This window comes from Notechis scutatus, chromosome 6 (assembly GCF_049901735.1).
Source record: "Notechis scutatus isolate UNSWTSFEM ecotype Mainland chromosome 6, rNotScu1.2, whole genome shotgun sequence".
Lineage (NCBI taxonomy): Eukaryota > Metazoa > Chordata > Lepidosauria > Squamata > Elapidae > Notechis > Notechis scutatus.
Window position 1 is genome coordinate 26,565,943 of NC_142014.1, and position 19,407 is coordinate 26,585,349.

Here is a 19,407-nt window from a genome sequence, read left to right on the forward strand (position 1 = left end):
AACTCATATTAAGCTTCATTGCTTCAAACAATGTTAAATCTTTTCACATGAACACCAGAACTACCAGTGCTGTCCACAGACGCAGCGATCCAGATTTTACAAATTGGCCGGGGCTGCTTTCTCAAAAACCAGCCAATTTCCCCGCCCCACTCCAATTCATGCAAAATCTATGAGTAATTTGAGATTTGTTCCAACACATTCAGACTGACCCATTTAATCACAGATCCTCAGGAGACTAATAGCAAAGCCTAGACGAGAGCCGATGCTCACATAACCACCAGCCCCACCCTGTGTGTATGTTGCGCACTGCCTCCCAAATGCCAGAGGTTCTTCAGAAGTCTTGGGCACGGCTTACTAGGGAACTGTAACAAGCAGACACAGGTAGAAGATTAATTCCCAGCTCCGGTATACTGGGTTTAGCACCGTTATAAACACGTTTTGATCTCCTGCTGATTGACACCTCCATCTTTGCAACAGAGGTGGTATTCAGCAGGTTCTAACCAGTTCTGGAGAACCAGTAGCAGAAATTTTGAGTAGTTTGGAGAACCAGCAAATCCCACCTCTGACTGGCCCTGCCCACATCTATTCTCTGCCTCCTGAGTCCCAGCTGATGGGCTGGGTCTTCTTTGGTTTCCCTGCACAGGAGAACGGAGCTGAAAAGCAGGTTAGTGGGGTGGGGAGGGAATGGGATTTTGCAGTAACCCTCCTCCTGGAATGGGGAGGGAATGGAGATTTCACAGTATCCTTCCCCTGCCACGCCCACCCAGCCACGCCCACTAAACCAAGCCCACAGAACTGATGGTAAAAAATTGTTTGAATCCCACCACTTTGCAAGCAAAGTCAGGAAGCAACTTATCATACTTGGAAGAAGAGAACTCGGGGAGTGGATGATTTAGATGGCATGGGTAAGGAGGAACACGCAGCAGTAACCGTGTGTTTTGGAAACAGGGTGAAGTTCAGTCCATGGATTGAAAAGAGGTAGCACAGGACCAAGGATCAAGCAAAAGATGTAGTGAGGCTACAAGCAAGGCTTTCCTTTTGGTCGCCACGATATAAAAGGAAATGTTGAGACTCTAGAAAGAGTGCAGAGAAGATTGACAAAGAGGATTAGGGGACTGGAGGATAAAACATTCGAAGAGCGGTTGCTGGAATTGGGTATGTCTAATCTGATGAAAAGAAGGACTAGGGTTGACATTATAGCAGCCTTCCAAGATCTCAGGGGCTACCCCAAAGAAGAGGGAGTCAATCTATGAACCTGGGGGCAGGACAAGAAGAAATGGGTGGAAACTAATCAAGGAGAGAAGCAACTTAGAACTAAGGAGAAATTTCCTGACAGTGAGAACAATCAATCAGTGGAACAACTTGCCTCCCGAAGTTGTGAATGCTCCAACACTGGAGGTTTTAAGAAGAGATTGGTTTTTTAAGAAGAGTTTTCTGAAAGGGTATATATGGTCTCATGCTTGTCCCAATCTCTTTTTCAACTTCCTTGGATTGAGCATGGGGTTGGACTAGAAGACCTCCAAAGTCCGTTCCAACTCTATTATTCTGTGGTCTGCAAGAAGTGCAGCAAAGGAGGACTTACTGTTTCACTTTACAGCATGTAACGTAAGCTTGTAAGGAATTTAGTAGCCAAAGATCATTCTTAACTTTTAGGAAAGCCAAGGAATGCCCAGAGATTGGGAACAGAGCAAAAAGTAGACAAAGCTGTGTCGGAGAAATGAGTAGGTCCTTTTTTGGTTATTTTGAAAGACAAACACGCTCATTTTAGGATTTACAACAAAGGTTTCATCTGCTTCCCATCATGTAATGAAATATCCCTTCAGCAGTTCAAATCAGAGTGGTCTTTGGAGCTACGAAAAGGGACACAGAGGCCACAGGCTCTTCACCTTTGTTGTAAACATATCAGCCTGAATTGGGTATCTGGAACCAATCTGCTTTCTCCAGTCCTTAGAAGTTTAGCATTGATTTGTTTCATTTGCAAACTCAAAGCAAGTTACTTCATATGGTTATAAGTCATTTGTTCCTTAATAATAGGAGGAGGGAGGAGGGAAGGAGGGAGGAGGAGGGAGGGAGGGAGGAGGGAGGAAGGAAGGAAGGAAGGAAGGAAGGAAGGAAGGAAGGAAGGAAGGAAGGAAGGGGAAAAGACAGGAATATGAAAAAAGGAGGGAGGGAGGAAAAAGGAAAGAAAGGAATATGAAAGAAAGAAGGAAAGGGAAAATAAAGGAATATGAAAAGAGGAAGGAAAGAGGGAGGGGGAGGAAGGAAAAAGAAAAGAAAGGAATATGAAAGAAGGAAGGAAGGAAGGAGGGAGGAAGGGAAAAGAATATGAAAGAAGGACGGAAGGAAGGGGAAAATAAAGGAATATGAAAAGAGGGAGGGAGGAAGGGAGGGAGGGAGGGAGGGAGGGAGAAAGAAGAAGGAATAAGAAAAGAGGAAGGAAGGAAGGAAGGAGGGAGGGAGGGAGGGAGGGAGGGAGGGAGGGAGGAAGGAAGGAAGGAAGGAAGGAAGGAAGGAAGGAAGGAAGGAAGGAAGGAAGGAAGGAAGGAAGGAAGGAAAGAAGATAACATAAAATACTCACCTATACATTTAAAAGCAAGCCAGTGTAATGTAGCACACCCATGAAGGCTCAGCTGCACCACATTAGTGTGCCACTTCCTCAAAATGCGTTGTGCCACACTATCATTTATAACGTCCTTCACTTTGGAAAAATCAATCTAAAAAAATAAAATACGCTGCTTGTAGGAATTACAAAAAGATGACAACATTTCACCTACGACACGGTCCTTAAGGTTAAGAACGTTGCCTGAAAAAAAACACTTCTAGCAGTTAAACCAATTGGAATTGTTCCTTAAATAACAGACACTCCTCATTTAGCAACCGTAGGCGAATACAATGGTAGTAAACAGTAATAATATATTTTTTTAAAATGTGTGCATTTATGATGAAATTTCACATGGTCATATGATCAAAATTTGGGCACTTGGTAATCAGCACGTATTTCAGTGGTGGTATTCTACCGGTTTAGCCCGGTGCTGCCAAGCCAGTAGTGCCGATGAGCAGCGGAGACCAAACCGGTTCTCTCCAACGCTCTGCTGTTGGGCCCACCTGCCCGGCCGGGCTCCCATACTAATCTTTATGTTTTCCTTTTGAAGCAGATTCGCTGAGCAAGCACAGCAGAAGGGATTTTCATAAAATTGAGCGCAGCAACAACTCAACAATACCTCATTTATCCATGGACGTTCCAATTCCAATTCTGCTTGCAAGTAGAGGACCTAATCATACTACATGTCTAGGACTGTCATGCCCCTGTTGGAATCTAATTCCGAGAGGCCGAGCAGCTCACAGGGAGTGAGTGTGTGGCTCTGTTGGCTGTGGAAGAAACTGGGGAAGGGCAACGTCCGGCTGGGCAGAGCAGGAAAGAGGTAGAACAAGGCAGAGGGAATTCAGAGGAAGATCCAGGCCCACCCCCTCTTCATCCTAGGACACGCAGGAGGAACGGAGAAGGGAGCAATGTGAGTTACCTGTTTACAGGGGAGGAAAGGGCCCTGATCCCCTTGATTAGCTGCAGCTGGGAACACAGTGTTTAAAAAGGGAGGTTGCGCACAGCAACTCGTGGGAAGCACATTGTGAGTTATCTTTTATGGTCGAGGCTTATCTGGGTTCCTGGCGTCTTCCCAACTGTATGTGTTTTGTTGGCTTTTGAAGTCTGTAATTCCTTTTCCTGCCCTGTCCAGTTAATTGCTGCAGTGTGGTTTGTGCGGATTTTTACTTACAGTGTATATGTACTTTGTTTTCGGACTGAATTTCCTTCATTTAAAGACTGTTCTTGAGAGAGTTTTTTCTCCAGCCAAAGGTAACTGGACATTGGGGGCAAAGTTGGACGTATTAAAGGGACTTTTCTTACTTATGTGACTGTGTTGTCTTTGTGCCACGCCCCAGGTCATCACAAGGATGATATGTCCATTTAAAAAGAATTACTCATTTCTTCAGCTTTCCCCAATGGATTCTGTTTTTTTAAAAAAACAAAATATTGTTGACCTTTGGTTTGAAGCAACTCTACTTACACTACTCCATATGGTAACCACTTGCGTCATAGCCTTCCAGGTTTGGCAAACCTGAGCACACCTAGCCAGGTCCACTATGTTTAAATACCGGAAAACCTAAATTCAAAACAAAGAAGAACGTTAACGTGAAAAGGATTAAACAACAATATTCGTCTCTAAAACAGCCAGTATCTTCAAATGTAATATTTAATAAAAATAGTAGTTTTCCACAGGACCTTTTAAAAAGTAATTTTACAATTGACTCTTAGGGTGCTATAAAAATATTAGCTGGACCAGAGGTGGTATTCAGCAGATTCTGACCAGTTTTGGAGAACCGGTAGCGGACATTTTGAGTAGTTTGGAGAACCGGCAAATACCACTTCTGACTGGCCCCATCCCCATCTATTCTCTGCCTCCCGAGTCCCAGCTGATCGGCTGAGTCTTCTTTGGTTGCCCTGCACAGGAGAATGGAGCTGGAAAGCAGGTTAGTGGGGTAGGGAGAGAATGCGGTTTGCAGTATCCTTCCCCTGCCACGCCCAACAAGCCACGGCCACAGAACCGGTAGTAAAAAAATTTGAATCCCACCACTGAGTTGGACTAATAAAATGAACTATTTTGGTTTTGCTAACAATTATGTTATTGTTAGCAAAAAATCTACTTATTTTTTTAGCTAATGATTCTATACAGGTAGTGCTATAGCCACACTTTCTGGAGGCGAATGTTACCACTGATTAATTGTTCTAACTGTCAGGAAATTTCTCCTTGTTTCTAAGTTGCTTCTCTCCTTGGTTAGTTTCCATCCATTGCTTCTTGTCCTGCCCTCAGGTGCTTTGGAGAATAGCTTGACTCCCTCTTCTTTGGGGCAGCCTCTGAGATATTGGAAGACTGCTATCATGTCACTCCTGATCCTTCTTTTCATTAGACTAGACAAACCCAATTCCTGCAACTGTCCATCGTATGTTTTAGCCTCCAGTCCCTTAATCATCTTTGTTGCTCTTCTCTGCACTCTTTCCAGAGTCTCAACATTATTTTTTTAACAGTTAGTCCTCAACTTACGACCACAATTCAGCTCAAAATTTATGTTGCTGAGAAGTTTGTAAAGTAGGTTTTGCACTATTTTACGGACTCCTCGCCACATTTGCTAAGTGAGTCCCTACAGTTCTTCACTTAGTAACACGGTTGTTAAGTGAATTTGGCTTCCCCACGCAATTTGCTCGTCAGAAGAGGAGCTCACTTGATCTCAGACCACGTCAAATGTCATAAAGGTGAGTCAGTTTCAACCATCTGAATGTAAACTCCTGTGACCGTGGGGATGCTGCGATGGTCGTAAGGGTGAAAATCGGTCAGAAGTCACGGTTTTCAGCGCCGTTGTAACTTTGAACGGTCACTAAATGAACTGTTGTAATTCGAGGGCTCTTGTGGCAACCAAAACTGGGAGCAAGATTCCAAGTGTGGTCTTACCAAGGCATTATAAAGTGGTATTAACACTTCACATAATCTTTATAATCTATTATAATAAACGAACAGACAAACAACCTGGGCTAATGGTTGCATCGGTATCTTTGTAACATATTCTCGCCCCGATTTCATGTGGAATGTGGGTAACTCTTCAAGCACATGTTTAGGTGCGACGCTCGAGCGACGTCTTTCCGAATGTCGTCTCTCACGGACCTCTCTCTCTGGTTGAACGAAAAGTAATTCCTCGGATTCCAACACAGGCTGCAAAATATAGATCTATAATCAGGGGTGGGATTCAACCGCCAGCGTTTGCAACTCACCTTCTGCTGCAACCCCTCTGTGTAAAACAGCTGATGGGCGAAGCTGCTGAACTGAAAAACCCAGAAATAAAGCACAGAAATAAAGCGGGTGAATGGGCCCAACAGCTGATCATTGGAACGAACCGGCTCGCTCACAGCTGATCTTCGGAGATACCGGTCGCCCAAACCAGGTTAAACTGGTAGAATCCCACCCATGTATATCGGTGATGGCTAATCTTTTCCACGTTGCGTGTGAAAGGTGCGTGCGAGTGCGTGGTCGCTTGTGTGCCTGCACCCATGATGCAATGCGAGCACAACTCCCCCACCCTCCTGCGCATGCTCCTGTGACCCCGAGTGTGCACCATGCGCCTCTGTGCATGTGCACATGACCCCCCCCACACCGCATGCCTCTGCACTTGCACATGCAACCCTCCTGCATGCCGCATGCCTATTCGCGCAAGCACGCACATCTCCCACAGGTGCGTCTCCCCCTGCGCATGCGTGGCAGATACCCAACAATCAGCTGGCTGGTGGAGGGCACGCGCACATATGCAGTGGGGCTCTTCCTGGGGACCCCTCACATGCCGGCAGAAGTGGCTCTGCGTGCCACTTCCACCTCGCGTGCCACAGGTTCACCATCATGGCTGTATATGATATGACCCAAGTATCAGGTTTTTTTTTCACACAAACTGTTGTGCGATCAGTCTGGTTAACCTAATTAAGGGGGGAAAATGTGTTCAATTAAACACATTAAGGCAGGTACAAATTGCATTTGCACGTTCTTATGATGGTTAATATAATTAATTGTATAATTATACAGGTAGTCCTCGGGAAGTTCATTTGGTGACCATTGGAAGTTACAACAGCACTGAACAAAAGGAACCTATGACCGTTTTTCAGTCTTGCGACCACTGCAGTGTCCCCATGGTCACATGATCAAAATTCAGATGCGTGGCAATTGATTCATACTTATGACCGTCGCTGTGTCCCAAGGTCATGGGATCCCCCTTTTGCAATGGTTTGACAAGCAAAGACAATGGGGAAGCCAGATTCACTTAACAACCATGCTGCTAACTTAACAACTGCAGTGATTCAGTTAACAACGGTGGCAAAAAGGGTCATAAAATGGGGCCACACTCACTTAACAAATGCCTTGTTTAACGACATAAATTTTGGGCTCAATTGTGGTTGTAAGTCAAGGACTACCTGTATCCTCAAAATCAGGTGAGTGCTCAGATTTAAGATTGAGATACGTAACCTGTAGCATAATAATATATAATCATTTTTACAGTAATAAATTGCTTAGGAATGGAAATTTGGGGGCTCAATTCCAGTCTGAACCTGAGGACTCCATGTATGTATGTATGTATATTATTTTCCCGATTCCAGTTCTCTCATGTCTGTATGGAGCAAGGTGGAGAAAGAATTAGAATTGGAAAAATAATAGGTTATTTATATTAACTGAAGTAAGCAGGTTTACATGCTCCCAACACATTTTAGAAAGACCCTGTTCCAATGGCAACCATTTTCCCTGCCATATGTTTGTGGAGATTCTCCATCATCCAGGTCATTGTTGTCTCAAGGTGCCCTTTTTTTTTTCTTCAAAAGACAACTGGAGTGGGGGGTTTTCTCCCCTTGAGGAAGAAGAATTTCGAAAACATTTTGCTTCTCATCCAAGAACCCTCATCAGTTATGATGCTGGGGGATGGAAGGATAGCTACTGAATGCATGTAGTTGTATGGAATGAGGTGGAAGGATAGGTACTGAATGGAAGGACAGATACTCTATGGAATGGAATGGAAGGATACGTATTGACTCTATGGAATGGGATGGAAGGATAGGTACTGATTGGAAGGATATGTACTCTATGGAATGAGATGGAAGGATAGGTATTGACTCTATGGAATGGAATGGAAGGGTAGGTACTGAATGGAAGGATATGCACTCTATGGAATGAGATGGAAGGATAGGTATTGACTCTATGGAATGGGATGGAAGGGTAGATACTGACTGGAAGGATATGTACTCTATGGAATGAGATGGAAGGATAGGTATTGACTCTATGGAATGGGATGGAAGGGTAGGTACTGAATGGAAGGATATGTACTCTATGGAATGAGATGGAAGGATAGGTATTGACTCTATGGAATGGGATGGAAGGGTAGGTACTGAATGGAAGGATATGTACTCTATGGAATGAGATTGAACAATAGGTACTGACTCTATGGAATGGAATGGAAGGGTAGGTACTGAATGGAAGGATATGTACTCTATGGAATGAGATGGAACGATAGGTATTGATTCTATGGAATGGGATGGAAGGATAGGTACTGATTGGAAGGATATGTACTCTATGGAATGAGATGGAACGATAGGTATTGACTCTACGGAATGGGATGGAAGGATAGGTACTGAATGGAAGGATATGTACTCTATGGAATGAGATGGAAGGATAGGTATTGACTCTATGGAATGGAATGGAAGGGTAGGTACTGAATGGAAGGATATGCACTCTATGGAATGAGATGGAAGGATAGGTATTGACTCTATGGAATGGGATGGAAGGGTAGGTACTGAATGGAAGGATATGTACTCTATGGAATGAGATGGAACGATAGGTATTGACTCTACGGAATGGGATGGAAGGATAGGTACTGAATGGAAGGATATGTACTCTATGGAATGAGATGGAACGATAGGTATTGACTCTACGGAATGGGATGGAAGGGTAGGTACTGACTGGAAGGATATGTACTCTATGGAATGAGATGGAACAATAGGTACTGACTCTATGGAATGGGATGGAAGGGTAGGTACTGAATGGAAGGATATGTACTCTATGGAATGAGATGGAACGATAGGTATTGACTCTATGGAATGGGATGGAAGGGTAGGTACTGAATGGAAGGATATGTACTCTATGGAATGAGATGGAACGATAGGTATTGACTCTACGGAATGGGATGGAAGGGTAGGTACTGAATGGAAGGATATGTACTCTATGGAATGAGATGGAAGGATAGGTATTGACTCTATGGAATGGGATGGAAGGAAAAGTACTGAATGGAAGGATATGCACTCCATGGAATGGAGTAGAAGGATAGGTATTGACTCTGGAATGGGATGGAAGGATAGGTACTGAATGGAAGGATTTGTACTCTATGGAATGGGGTGGAAAGATAAGTACTCTATGGAATGAAATGGAAGGATAGATACTGACTGGAAGGATAGGTACTGACTGGAAGGATACGTACTTTATGGAATGGGGTGGAAGCATAGGTACTCTATGGAATGAAATGAGAAGATAGGTACTGACTCTATGGAATGGGATGGATGGATAGGTACTGACTTTATGGAATGGAATTGAAGGATAGTACTGACTCTATGGTGCTGGGGGATGGAAGGATAGTCAGTACCTATCCTTCTATCCCGCAGCATCATAACTGATAAAGCTTCTTGGATGAGAAGTGAAACATTTTCTTTTTCTTTCTTAAGGAAAAAGCAACAACCCTGTCCAGCTGCCTTTCAAAGAAGAAAATAAAGCACCTTTGAGACATTCTTTGGAATCCCAAACATGCCCACAAGTAAGCCTGAAAAGTCTGCTTCATTTCACATTAGGGAAAGAGAGAAAATCCTTTCCACAGATCTGTGGGGTGAAAAAGACTTCGTAGCTTCATGCTGTAGAGAAGGGAAGGTAGGATTTTTTGCCGAAATGCTTTCAGAGATACAAAAATAAAATCCCAGAATCGCTGGGCAAAGGAATGCATTTTTTTTTTTTTTGAGGAGGAAAGTCAAGGAACACAATGTCATTGCGAAGAATAAAAGCCAAGGAAGGAGGGAGATGATTCATGAAAATGCAGCTGGTTCATAAAGAAGCTTATTATTATTATTATTATTTTGCATCGAAACCCTTGGGGAAAAACAGAAGGAAAATCAGTATAATTTACCACTACCCGAAAACATAATTAAAGGAATTAGTAGTGAATCCTGAGTTGCAGTTCATATAAGGATAACGTCTAATGCTGAGTTAAACAAAGCTATTAAACCTTGGAAGATGATCATTGGAAACCACCCCAGTTCTGAGTCTCTACTTCTTATTGCATTCTACAGGGAGTCCTCGAGTCATGGCCAGAAATGAGTCCAAAATTTCATTGGCTAAGCGGGACAGCCATTAAATGAGTTTTGCTCCATTTTATGACCTTTTATTGCCACAGTTGTTAAGTGAATCACTGAAGTTGTTAAGTGAATCGTGCAACATAAATTGTGGGTTCAATTGTGGTCATAACTCAAGGACTATCTGTACTGCAGGTAGACCTCAACTTACAACAGCTCATTTAGTGATTGCTTGAAGTTACAAGGGCGCTGAAAATAGTGGTGTATGACCATTTTTTGCACTTATGACAGTTGCAGCATTCCTGTGATGAGGTGATCAAAATTCAGGCACTTGGTGACCAACTCACATTTATGACGCTTTCAATGTTCAGGGTCATGTGACTCATTTTTGTGACCTTCTGACAAACGAAGTCAATGGGGAAACCAGATTCACTTAACAACCATATTACCAACTTCACAACTGCAGTGATTCACTTAACTGTGGCGAGACAGGCCGTAAAATGGAGCAAAATTCTTTTAATAAGTCGCTCAGCAATAGAAATTTTGGGCTACGTTGTAGTCGTAACTCAAGGACTATCTCTATTCCATCTAGTTAACCAATTAAACAGCTTAATCAGTAGCGGTTAACTTTAAAAATATCAAATGAAAATAGATTTAAAAATGAAAGCACAACACAAACTAAATTATTCTTACCTCAACCGATTTTTTAGGCTTTTTGCTTAGAATATTATATTTTTGCCAGGACTTAAACACCACTTTCTTCAAAGCTTTGTTGAAGATTTTTTCTATCTGTTTTGTTGCCCCTAAGGGAAAATAATTTGAGAAACACATGTGTTTTTTTTTAAAAAAAACTGCATTACTGTTTCATATAAAGAAGACGGTGTCAGCTTTGGAAGCCATATCAGCATCAGAAGCTTCCACGCTGCCACACTCTTGAGCCTGGGAAGATGGGAGGGGGGAATTTCTTGGAGCGTATGTGGTTAGACATAATAGCATTCTTCTTCTAAGTCAGTGGTGGCTAACCTTTTTGGGCTCCTGTCCCAAAAATTGTGTGGGCGCTTGCATGCGCGCGCTCGTGTGCCAGCACCCAGAAGGCAATGCACCCCCCCCACGTCCCCTATGCAAGCGCGCGCAATCCCCACCTGCCAAGCCATCCCCCCGCCGCCCCCTTACCTGCACTGTACCTCATAGCTAATTTTCGGCCAGTTTGAGGCCTTTTTCGGCCTCCCAGGGGCTTCAGGAAAGCTTCTGCAGGCCGAAAACTAGCCTTGTTTCATCACTTCCAGTATTTTCGGAAAAAACAGGAAGTGACAAAACGGGGCTAGTTTTCGGCCTGCAAAGTCTGAGGAAGCCTGCAGAAGCCTTCCTCAAGCCTTTGGGAAGCAGAAAGAGGTCTCAAACCCACCGAAAATCAGCTGTGAGGTGCTCACATGCGCAGTGAGTTAAGTTTGCCTGCAGCTTGTGTGCCAGCACAAATGGCTCTGTGTGCCACCTGTGGCACATGTGCCATAGGTTCGCCATCATGGTTGTAAGTCAAGGTCATGTTATTTCTGCACCTGGTTGAGGAGACCTCTCAAGTTGGAATGGACAGTGATTGGGGCATGTGATGAAATGATGGGTACAGGATTTGTAATTTGTTACTCATTGAAGGGAAACCCAGAACTTTCAGACTCGGGATTTCCCAGATGTGCCAGTTTACTACTCTAATAAAAGGAAACTTTGAGAACATGTCTGTCTCAGAGTTATTTATATTGGAGTTGAGGTTTTCTGGAACGCTGACAGACGGTTTAATAAGTCAATGTATTGGTCTTTTAACTCCATTTCCCCATAAAGATGAATAAAAGGAAATGCTTTTTATTCTAATCTGACTTTGTTCAATCAAAAGGTAAAATTGTAGTTCACCCAAGCTTTTGTTAACTAAGGTGAGCCAAATTTTAAAGGAGTTTTACGAACATGAGAAGATATTAGATATAAAAACAGACAATAGTGATATATGTTATTTCCAGATATTCTAATATTAATTTGGCTTTTAAAAAGAGCCCCTATATCAAAATGGCGCTGATTCAATGATTCAGGCACAATATTATGGCAGTCTTTTAAACTGAAGCCTCAACAACATTGTAAACAGAATAAAATTTCAGTTGTTCCAGCGATAACCAAAGCTGAAATCCTATATACAGACCTACCTAGATACAAGATTCATTACAAGCAGTTATTGAATTAATTCATATTTGTAAAAATTTCTTCAGGTACATTCAAAATGTTCCAATTATTTAAGGAAGATGACAAAAGGTCACAACAGTTCACAAACATGAGGCACCAGGCTAGAAAATGGGAGACTGTGAGTTCCACCTTAGCTATAAAAGCCATCTGGATGAATTTGGGCCAGTCCAGGGGTGGGATTCAAATTTTTTAACAACCGGTTCTGTGGGCATGGCTAGGTGGGTGTGGCTAGATGGGTGTGACCATGTGCCTGGGTGGGCGTGGCTTTTTTCACCCCCACCCCCGTTTTTTTGCCTTTTGGGCCTCCTGGGCGAAGCAATAAGACAGCGAGGGGAATCCCGGCACAGCTGATCATAGGAATAGCTGATCGTCGGGAGGGGGGGAAAAAGAAATACCTTAAGGAGTGATTGGGTGGGGAAGAATGCAATCAGTGATGTCGCGTATGCGCGATAAGGACTGACTGGGCAAGGAGGGGCGGGCAGAGAGGGGCGGAGCCAGCCAGGGGCATGATTTGCCAGTTCTCCGAACTGTGCAGAATCATAACAACCATTTCTATAGAACCAGTTCAAACCGGTAAATCCCACCTCTGGGCCAGTCCCTCTGTCTCAGCCCAACCCACCTCACAGGGTTGTTGTTATGGGGAACACAGGAGAAGGTGTGTTGCATATGTTTGTCGACTTGAATTATAGGTAGTCCTCGACTTACGACTGCAACTGAGCCCAATACTTCTCTTGTTAAGTGAGACATTTGTTAAGTGAATTTTGCCCCATTTTACAACCTGTCTCGCCACAGTTGTTAAGTCAGTGGTTCCCAACCTTTTTTGTACCAGGGACCAGTTTCAAGCACAAACACTTTTTCAAGGACCGGGGAGGGGGAATCCGAGTTTGGTGGTTTTGCTTGCAGACGTTTCATTACCTGACTAGGTAACATCTGATGTTGTTACCTAGTCAGGTAATAAAACGTCTGCCAGCAAACCACCAAGTTCAGGGAGCGCCTCGGCCCTGCCTCCCTCAGCCCCATCCCTCAGGTGTCTCCCTCCCTCCCTCAGGTGTCTGCCTCGTTCCTCTCTCAGTCGCTCTCTCGCTGCTCCACCAGCCCAGGAAGAAACTGCTTCAAAGAAGCCGGGGTGGTGGTGGCTTTTCCTGTCGCCGCAGCTCCTCCGAAGCGCCCGTTTACCCCACCCCCCCGCCCGCGGCGTTCAATCCACAGTGCTCCGTTCTGCCTGCCTGCCTGCCTGCCTGCCTTCTTCATTTCGGAGCAGCTTCGGCTGATAAAAAGAGGCGAATAGTTATTATTCTCAGCCGAAGCTGCTCCGAAACGAAGAAGGCAGGCAGGCAGGCAGAATGGAGCACTGTGGATTGAACCGCGCGCGGGCGGGCGGGGTGGGGGTAAACGGGTGCTTCGGAGGAGCTGCGGCGACAGGAAAAGCCACCCCCCTCCCGGCTTCTTTGAAGCAGTTTCTTCCTGGACTGGTGGAGCAGCAAGAGAGCGACTGAGAGAGGAACGAGGCGGGAGGAAACCGAAGCCGCTGAGCCAGAGAGCAGGACAGGCTTCGGTTGCTTCCTCCCTCCCCTTCTTTCATTTGTGTCCTTGATCCCCGATCCCAGCAGGATTCACCGAAAGCGAAGAAAGCCGCCGTTTTTTTAAAAAAAAAATTCTTTGCGGCCCGGTACAGAGTGCTCCGCGGACCAGTACCGGTCCGCAGCCCGGTGGTTGAGGACCCCTGTGTTAAGTGAATCACTGTCGCTTGTTAACTCTGGATCTAAGATTGGTAATCAAAGATTGCCCCGTTCGCAATTCTTCATGACGTTGAGTGAAGGAGACTTTGAACAGAATGTCAATAAATCGGACGAAGCAGTGAAAGGGATCTTTAGATAGTAAATGTTTATCACTTCGCTCGTTTCTGCACCAGGTCTTAATGGCAGAAATTCTCAAAATGATTTGCAGATGATACAAAGCTGTGTGGTTTGGCAAACATCCTGAACAACAGCAGTGACATTCAAAACACTTTTGATAAATTAGAACAGTGGGCTAAAAATGAGAGAATAAAAAAAACATTTTGGAAAGGTTTGCAAATAAGAAAATGAAAGAAATGTCATAGCCAAAGATGGGGGAGAAACCTGGCTTCATAACAATGTGTGTGAAAAGTATCCTGAATCTGTGGTTGGACAGAAAGGCACCTGAAGCACTGTGGAGACCTAAAGCCAATTTTCATTAGGGATACTACAGAGATGCCCAACCTTGGCAACTTTAAGACCTATGGAATTCAACTCCCAGAATTCCCCAGCCTGCCTTGCTTTCTTGCAGATATTTCATTATCCAAACTAAGTAACCAGGGGTGGGATTCTACCGGTTCGGACCAGTTCTATAGAACCGGTTATTATGATTCTGTGCAGTTCAGAGAACTGGCAAATTGTGCCCCTGCCTTCCTGGACCTCAAGGGAAGCTTCCTGGGAGCAAAAACGCCCTCCCAGGAGGCTTCCCTGAGGCCCAGGAAGCCAAAAAATGGACTGGGGGGGTGTTTGCTGCAAAAAGAAGCCATGCTCATCCAGTCACATGGCCATGCCCACCTAGCTACGCCCACAGAACCGGTTGTTAAAAAAATTGAATTCCACCCCTGTAGGTAACTTCATCAATGCCAGCATGGACTGTTGGTCCAATGTTAATCTTGGTGTTAATCTATGCTCATCTGGATGCTGATTGCTGGTAGAAAGATGTTTTGGACTTTTTGTTCCCTTTTTGGTTTGTTTATTGTCTCTTTTGCACAGTATATAGACAATGTTTGTGTCTAATATCAGACCAACAATTAAGTATGTATTACCCCAACCAAGGAACTGCCAAATAAGCTCACAGTAAAAAGCCCAAATAAAGAAACTCCAAGACCGCTCCTATCAACACATGCCACTAGAATGTCAATTAAGAGCAAACCTCACTCCTTGTAGCACTGATGGTGTTGCCTAGTTTGGTTAATGAAACGTCTGCAAGGAGAAAGCCAAGCACCAAGGGCCCTTCATTTCAACCCTGAGATACAAATCCAACTCAAACTCAAGCTTTAGGCTTCCACAAAACACGATTCTGTTCTTGAATTCATAAACAAATTTCATTGTTTAAATATTTATAAAGAGGAGTTATGAAACAACATCAATAACAACCATATTTGGTTAAGTAGTATATTATGAATCCAGTCCTCCAATAGAATTGTGTATTTTTAAATTTAAGACAAATCTAGCAAGCAACACAGAGCATATACAAATGCATTTTTCACTTGCTAAAAGAGACTCCTTTTTTAAACTAGTGTTTATTTTCCTGCTATTAAGATGAAAAAATCGTGTTTTTATTTTGACAGTAAATACAATCATGCATTATCCATATGCATATAATTGCAAGCCATACATTATGTTTACAGGTAATCCTCAACCTACATCAGTTCATTTAGTGACCCTTCAAAGTTACAACAGCCCCCTAAAAAAGTGACTTATGGCCGTTTTTCACACTTACAACCATTATAACCTCCTCATGGTCATGTGATCAAAATTCAGGTGCTTGGCCACTGACTCATATTTATGACGGACAATTTGCAATGCCCCACAGTCATGTGATCTGGCAAGCCAAGTCAATGGGAAAACCAGATTCACTTGGTTAAGTGAAATAGTTATGTTATAAATTCAACAACTGGCAGTGTTTCACTTAACAGGCATGGCAAGAAAGGCCATAAAATGGGGCAAAACTCAATAAATATCTCATTTAGCAACAGAAGTTTTGGGCTCAGTTGTGGTCGTATGTCAAGGATTTCCTTGTCCTCCCAATTGGCAGAAAGACTAAATTAGATTTAATTTCATTGGAATGCATCCAGTTTTGGTCCCTACACTATAAAAAAAGATGTTGAGACTCTAGAAAGAATGCAGAGAAGGGCAACCAGGATGGTTAGGGGACTGGAGGCTAAAACATACGATGAATAGTTGTGGGAACTGGGCATGGCTAGTCTAGTGAAGAGAAGGACCAGGAAAGACAAGATAGCAGTGTTCCCAATATTTGAGGGGCTGCCACAGAGAGGAGGAGGAGGTCAAGCTATTTTCTAAAGCAGTGGCCCCCAACCTTTTTTGTGCCACGGCCCGGTACCGGCATCACAAAATGATCCGCGGCCCGGTACCGGCATCAGCACACATGACAAGGCAAGGCGAGCCGAGCGACCGGCCAGCCAGCAGTCCCCCGCTTCTCCCCGCCACCTTCAACTCCTCCTTTGTACCTTTGTCAATGGGCTTCGCTTCGGGATGGCTTCGGGACGGTCGCTCGGCTCGCCTTGCCTTGAGTGCTGAAAGAATCCTCGCGCCTTAGTTTCGTTCTAAGCCCCCCCCTCGATGAAACTAAGGCGCGAGGATTCCTTCAGGACCCAAACGCCGCTTTCCAACCGGAAAAGCTCACCCGGAAGCACTTTCTCGTCAAACAAGATGGCGGCACCCAGCAACCCGGCGGCCCGGTAGGAAATATTCCACGGACCGGTACCGGTCCACGGCCCGGTGGTTGGGGACCCCTGTTCTAAAGCACGCGTAAGCCAGACAAGGAATAATGGAAGAAGAGATTTAACCTGGAAATAAGGGGAAACTTTCTGACAGTGAGAACAATCAACCAATGGAACAGCTTGCCCTCGGAAGTTGTAGGAGCGCCATCACTTGAGATTTTCAAGAAGAGATTGGACTCCCATTGTCAGAAATGGTGTAGGGTCTCCTGCTTGGGCAAGGGGTTGGACTAGATGACCTACAAGGTCCCTTCCAACTCTGATTATCTGTTTATCTGTTATCTGGAATGAAATTCTTGCTTCACCTGTACAGGTGAAACAAACATTCTAATTTCAATATATTTGAATCTGCTGAAGCACTCAACAGTCTAGGAATTGAAACTTCACACAATGCAACTGACCTCTATGGGACTCCCATAGAATTGAAATTCTGTAAAACGTTTTTTGATATAGTACAAAATTTCATGAAATATTTCCTTTGGCCAGCTCCTGATATGTTTGACTGTGCTATAGCTTGGACTACATTTAAGCAGATACATCTCTGTACGGACCCCTGAATTTTCAACAACTTTCCCAGAATATTAGAAGCTCAACATTGTTGAAGGCATTGAGGAATCTAATAGACGTAGTCCTCGACTTACTGTCAACCCTGAAGCTGACCTGACAGAGGCCATTTTGAGGCTTCAGGGCTGCCACCACTGGAGCTAAGGGGTAGGGAGGGGAGAGTAGAGATAGTTGGGGTTTGTAGCCAAAACAAAATACTTTCTCTTGAGAACCAAGGACATTTCAGCAGGTGTTTGGAAGGAGGGAACTGAAGTCACCTAGCAATTGGACTGTATCCTGATTGGACCATGTGACTGATTGTTTTGAGAAAGTGAAAAACTTCTACTTTTAATTACCTTTTTTTTTTTTTTTGCACTATAAGACTCTCCAGACAATAAGACACACCTAGCTTTTGGGGAGCAAAATAGGAAAAAAAAAATCTGCCTCTGCCTCGCAGCAATTTGCCTCCTTGCAGCAAACAGCAAACAGCCTGGTCAGCTTCAGCACAATCTGATTTAGCATGAGCAGCTGATTGGCGGTTGGATCGGCCTCCCGGAATACTGCCGATCAGCTGTTCCAGGCTGCGGGGATCGCCACCACCCATCGCCGCCACCTATAGCTGCCTCTGCATGCCCCATTTTTGGCCTCTGCGCACCCCATTTTCGACCTCCGTGTGTCCCATTTTTGGCCAGTTCCAGGTGGCGGGGATTGCCACCGCTGATGCCATCTATAGGCAGTGATGGCAATCCCTGCCACTTGGAATGGGCTGAAAATAGGATGTGCAGAGGCTTAAAATGGGGCGCACTGAGGCAGAAAATGGGACATGCAGAGGCGGCGATAGGCGGTAGCAATGGGCGGCGACAGCAACGGCAATCCCCGCAGCCTGGAACAGCTGATCGACAGTATTCCGGGAGGCCGATCCAACCGCCAATCAACTGCTCGTGCTAAATCAGGCTGTGCTGAAGCTGACCAGGCTGTTTGCTGCAAGGAGGCAAATTGCTGGGAGGCGGAGGCTGAAGGGTGGGGTCCCGCAGGTGGGTGGCGCTTCGCCAACATTCACTCTATAGAATGCACAGACATTTCCACTCACTTTTGGAGGTGGGGGGGAAATTGCATCATAGTGCAAAGAATACGATAGGTGAAAACCGCAGGAACGTTTAGGGTCAGTTTTCACCAGCCCGTGCCAATATGGCATATCCAACAAAGCTAATCTTTGAGGAATCTACCTGCCTCAGAGGTTTTTTTTGCTGTGAGTATGTTCCTTGGAACCCTGACACTTACAACAGTTTGTTCAGTGACCGTTCAAAGTTATAACGTGACTGAACGAAGTAATTTATGACATTTTTTTCCACATTTCTAAAGCAGAATCCCCATGGTCACGTGATCCAAATTCGGACACTTGGCAACTGGTTCCTATTTAGAATGGCTGCAGTGTCCCAGGGTCATGTGATCCCCTTTTGTGACCTCCTGACAAGCAAAAGCAATGGGGAAGCCAGGTTCACTTAACAACCGAGTTGCTAACTTAACAGCTGTGGTGATTCACTTAATAACTGTGGCAAGAAAAGTTGTAACATACAGCAAAATTCCCTTAGCACCTGTCCAGTTTAGCAACAGGAATTTTGGGCTCAGTAGTGGTCGTAAGTCCAGAAGTTCCTGTTCTGACCAAGGCTTCCGAGACTGTAATTACACACACGCTTATTTTAAAAAGAAGTCTTGCAATGCTAGGAATTATTTTCATTCCCAGCCGGTAATGAATCTCAAACAGTCCCTCGAGAGAAGCACCCACCTTTCTTTCCTGTGAAGTGCTGCCAATAACAGAAGTGTCAAATAAACTAGAACAAAAACCAACCAAAGTACAAAGAGCTTCAAGGATGACTTGGAAACGATTGAACTACTTTGCTTCCTGCAAAGTTTCATCATTGAGGTCTGACTTTTATCCCTTATAGGAGGGGCAATCACCTCCCAGCCTTACTCCCAAGTCACCCGCTCTGTCTCAGCTGCTCTCTCCTTCTAGCAGCTCTGTGCACACACACACACTGGGAACAGACTCCCCTTGTTCCTCTGCCTTGCTGCTGCCAGACTCTGAAGGCTCCAAAGGCAGCACCCCACTCCCAGATGGTCCTGTCCCCATCTCTGCATCGGATGCAGGACCCTCATCCGAATCCTCTCCAGACTCCCTGATGGTCCCCGTTCTTCCCCACTGTCCGATTTG

At 44.6% G+C, this 19,407-nt stretch overlaps 1 protein-coding gene across 1 annotated transcript in view; it reads right to left on the reverse strand.

The window, feature by feature from the left end:
* FBXL13 (F-box and leucine rich repeat protein 13) overlaps positions 1–19,407 on the reverse strand; it is a 71,864-nt gene that overhangs the window by 43,997 nt on the left and 8,460 nt on the right. Inside the window, exons 6-9 of the mRNA XM_026677245.2 lie at positions 10,607–10,716; positions 5,580–5,762; positions 4,065–4,160; positions 2,579–2,714 (exon numbers count right to left, since the gene is read on the reverse strand). Of these exons, the coding sequence (XP_026533030.2) occupies positions 2,579–2,714; positions 4,065–4,160; positions 5,580–5,762; positions 10,607–10,716 (525 nt within the window). The remainder of the gene's footprint in view (positions 1–2,578; positions 2,715–4,064; positions 4,161–5,579; positions 5,763–10,606; positions 10,717–19,407) is intronic.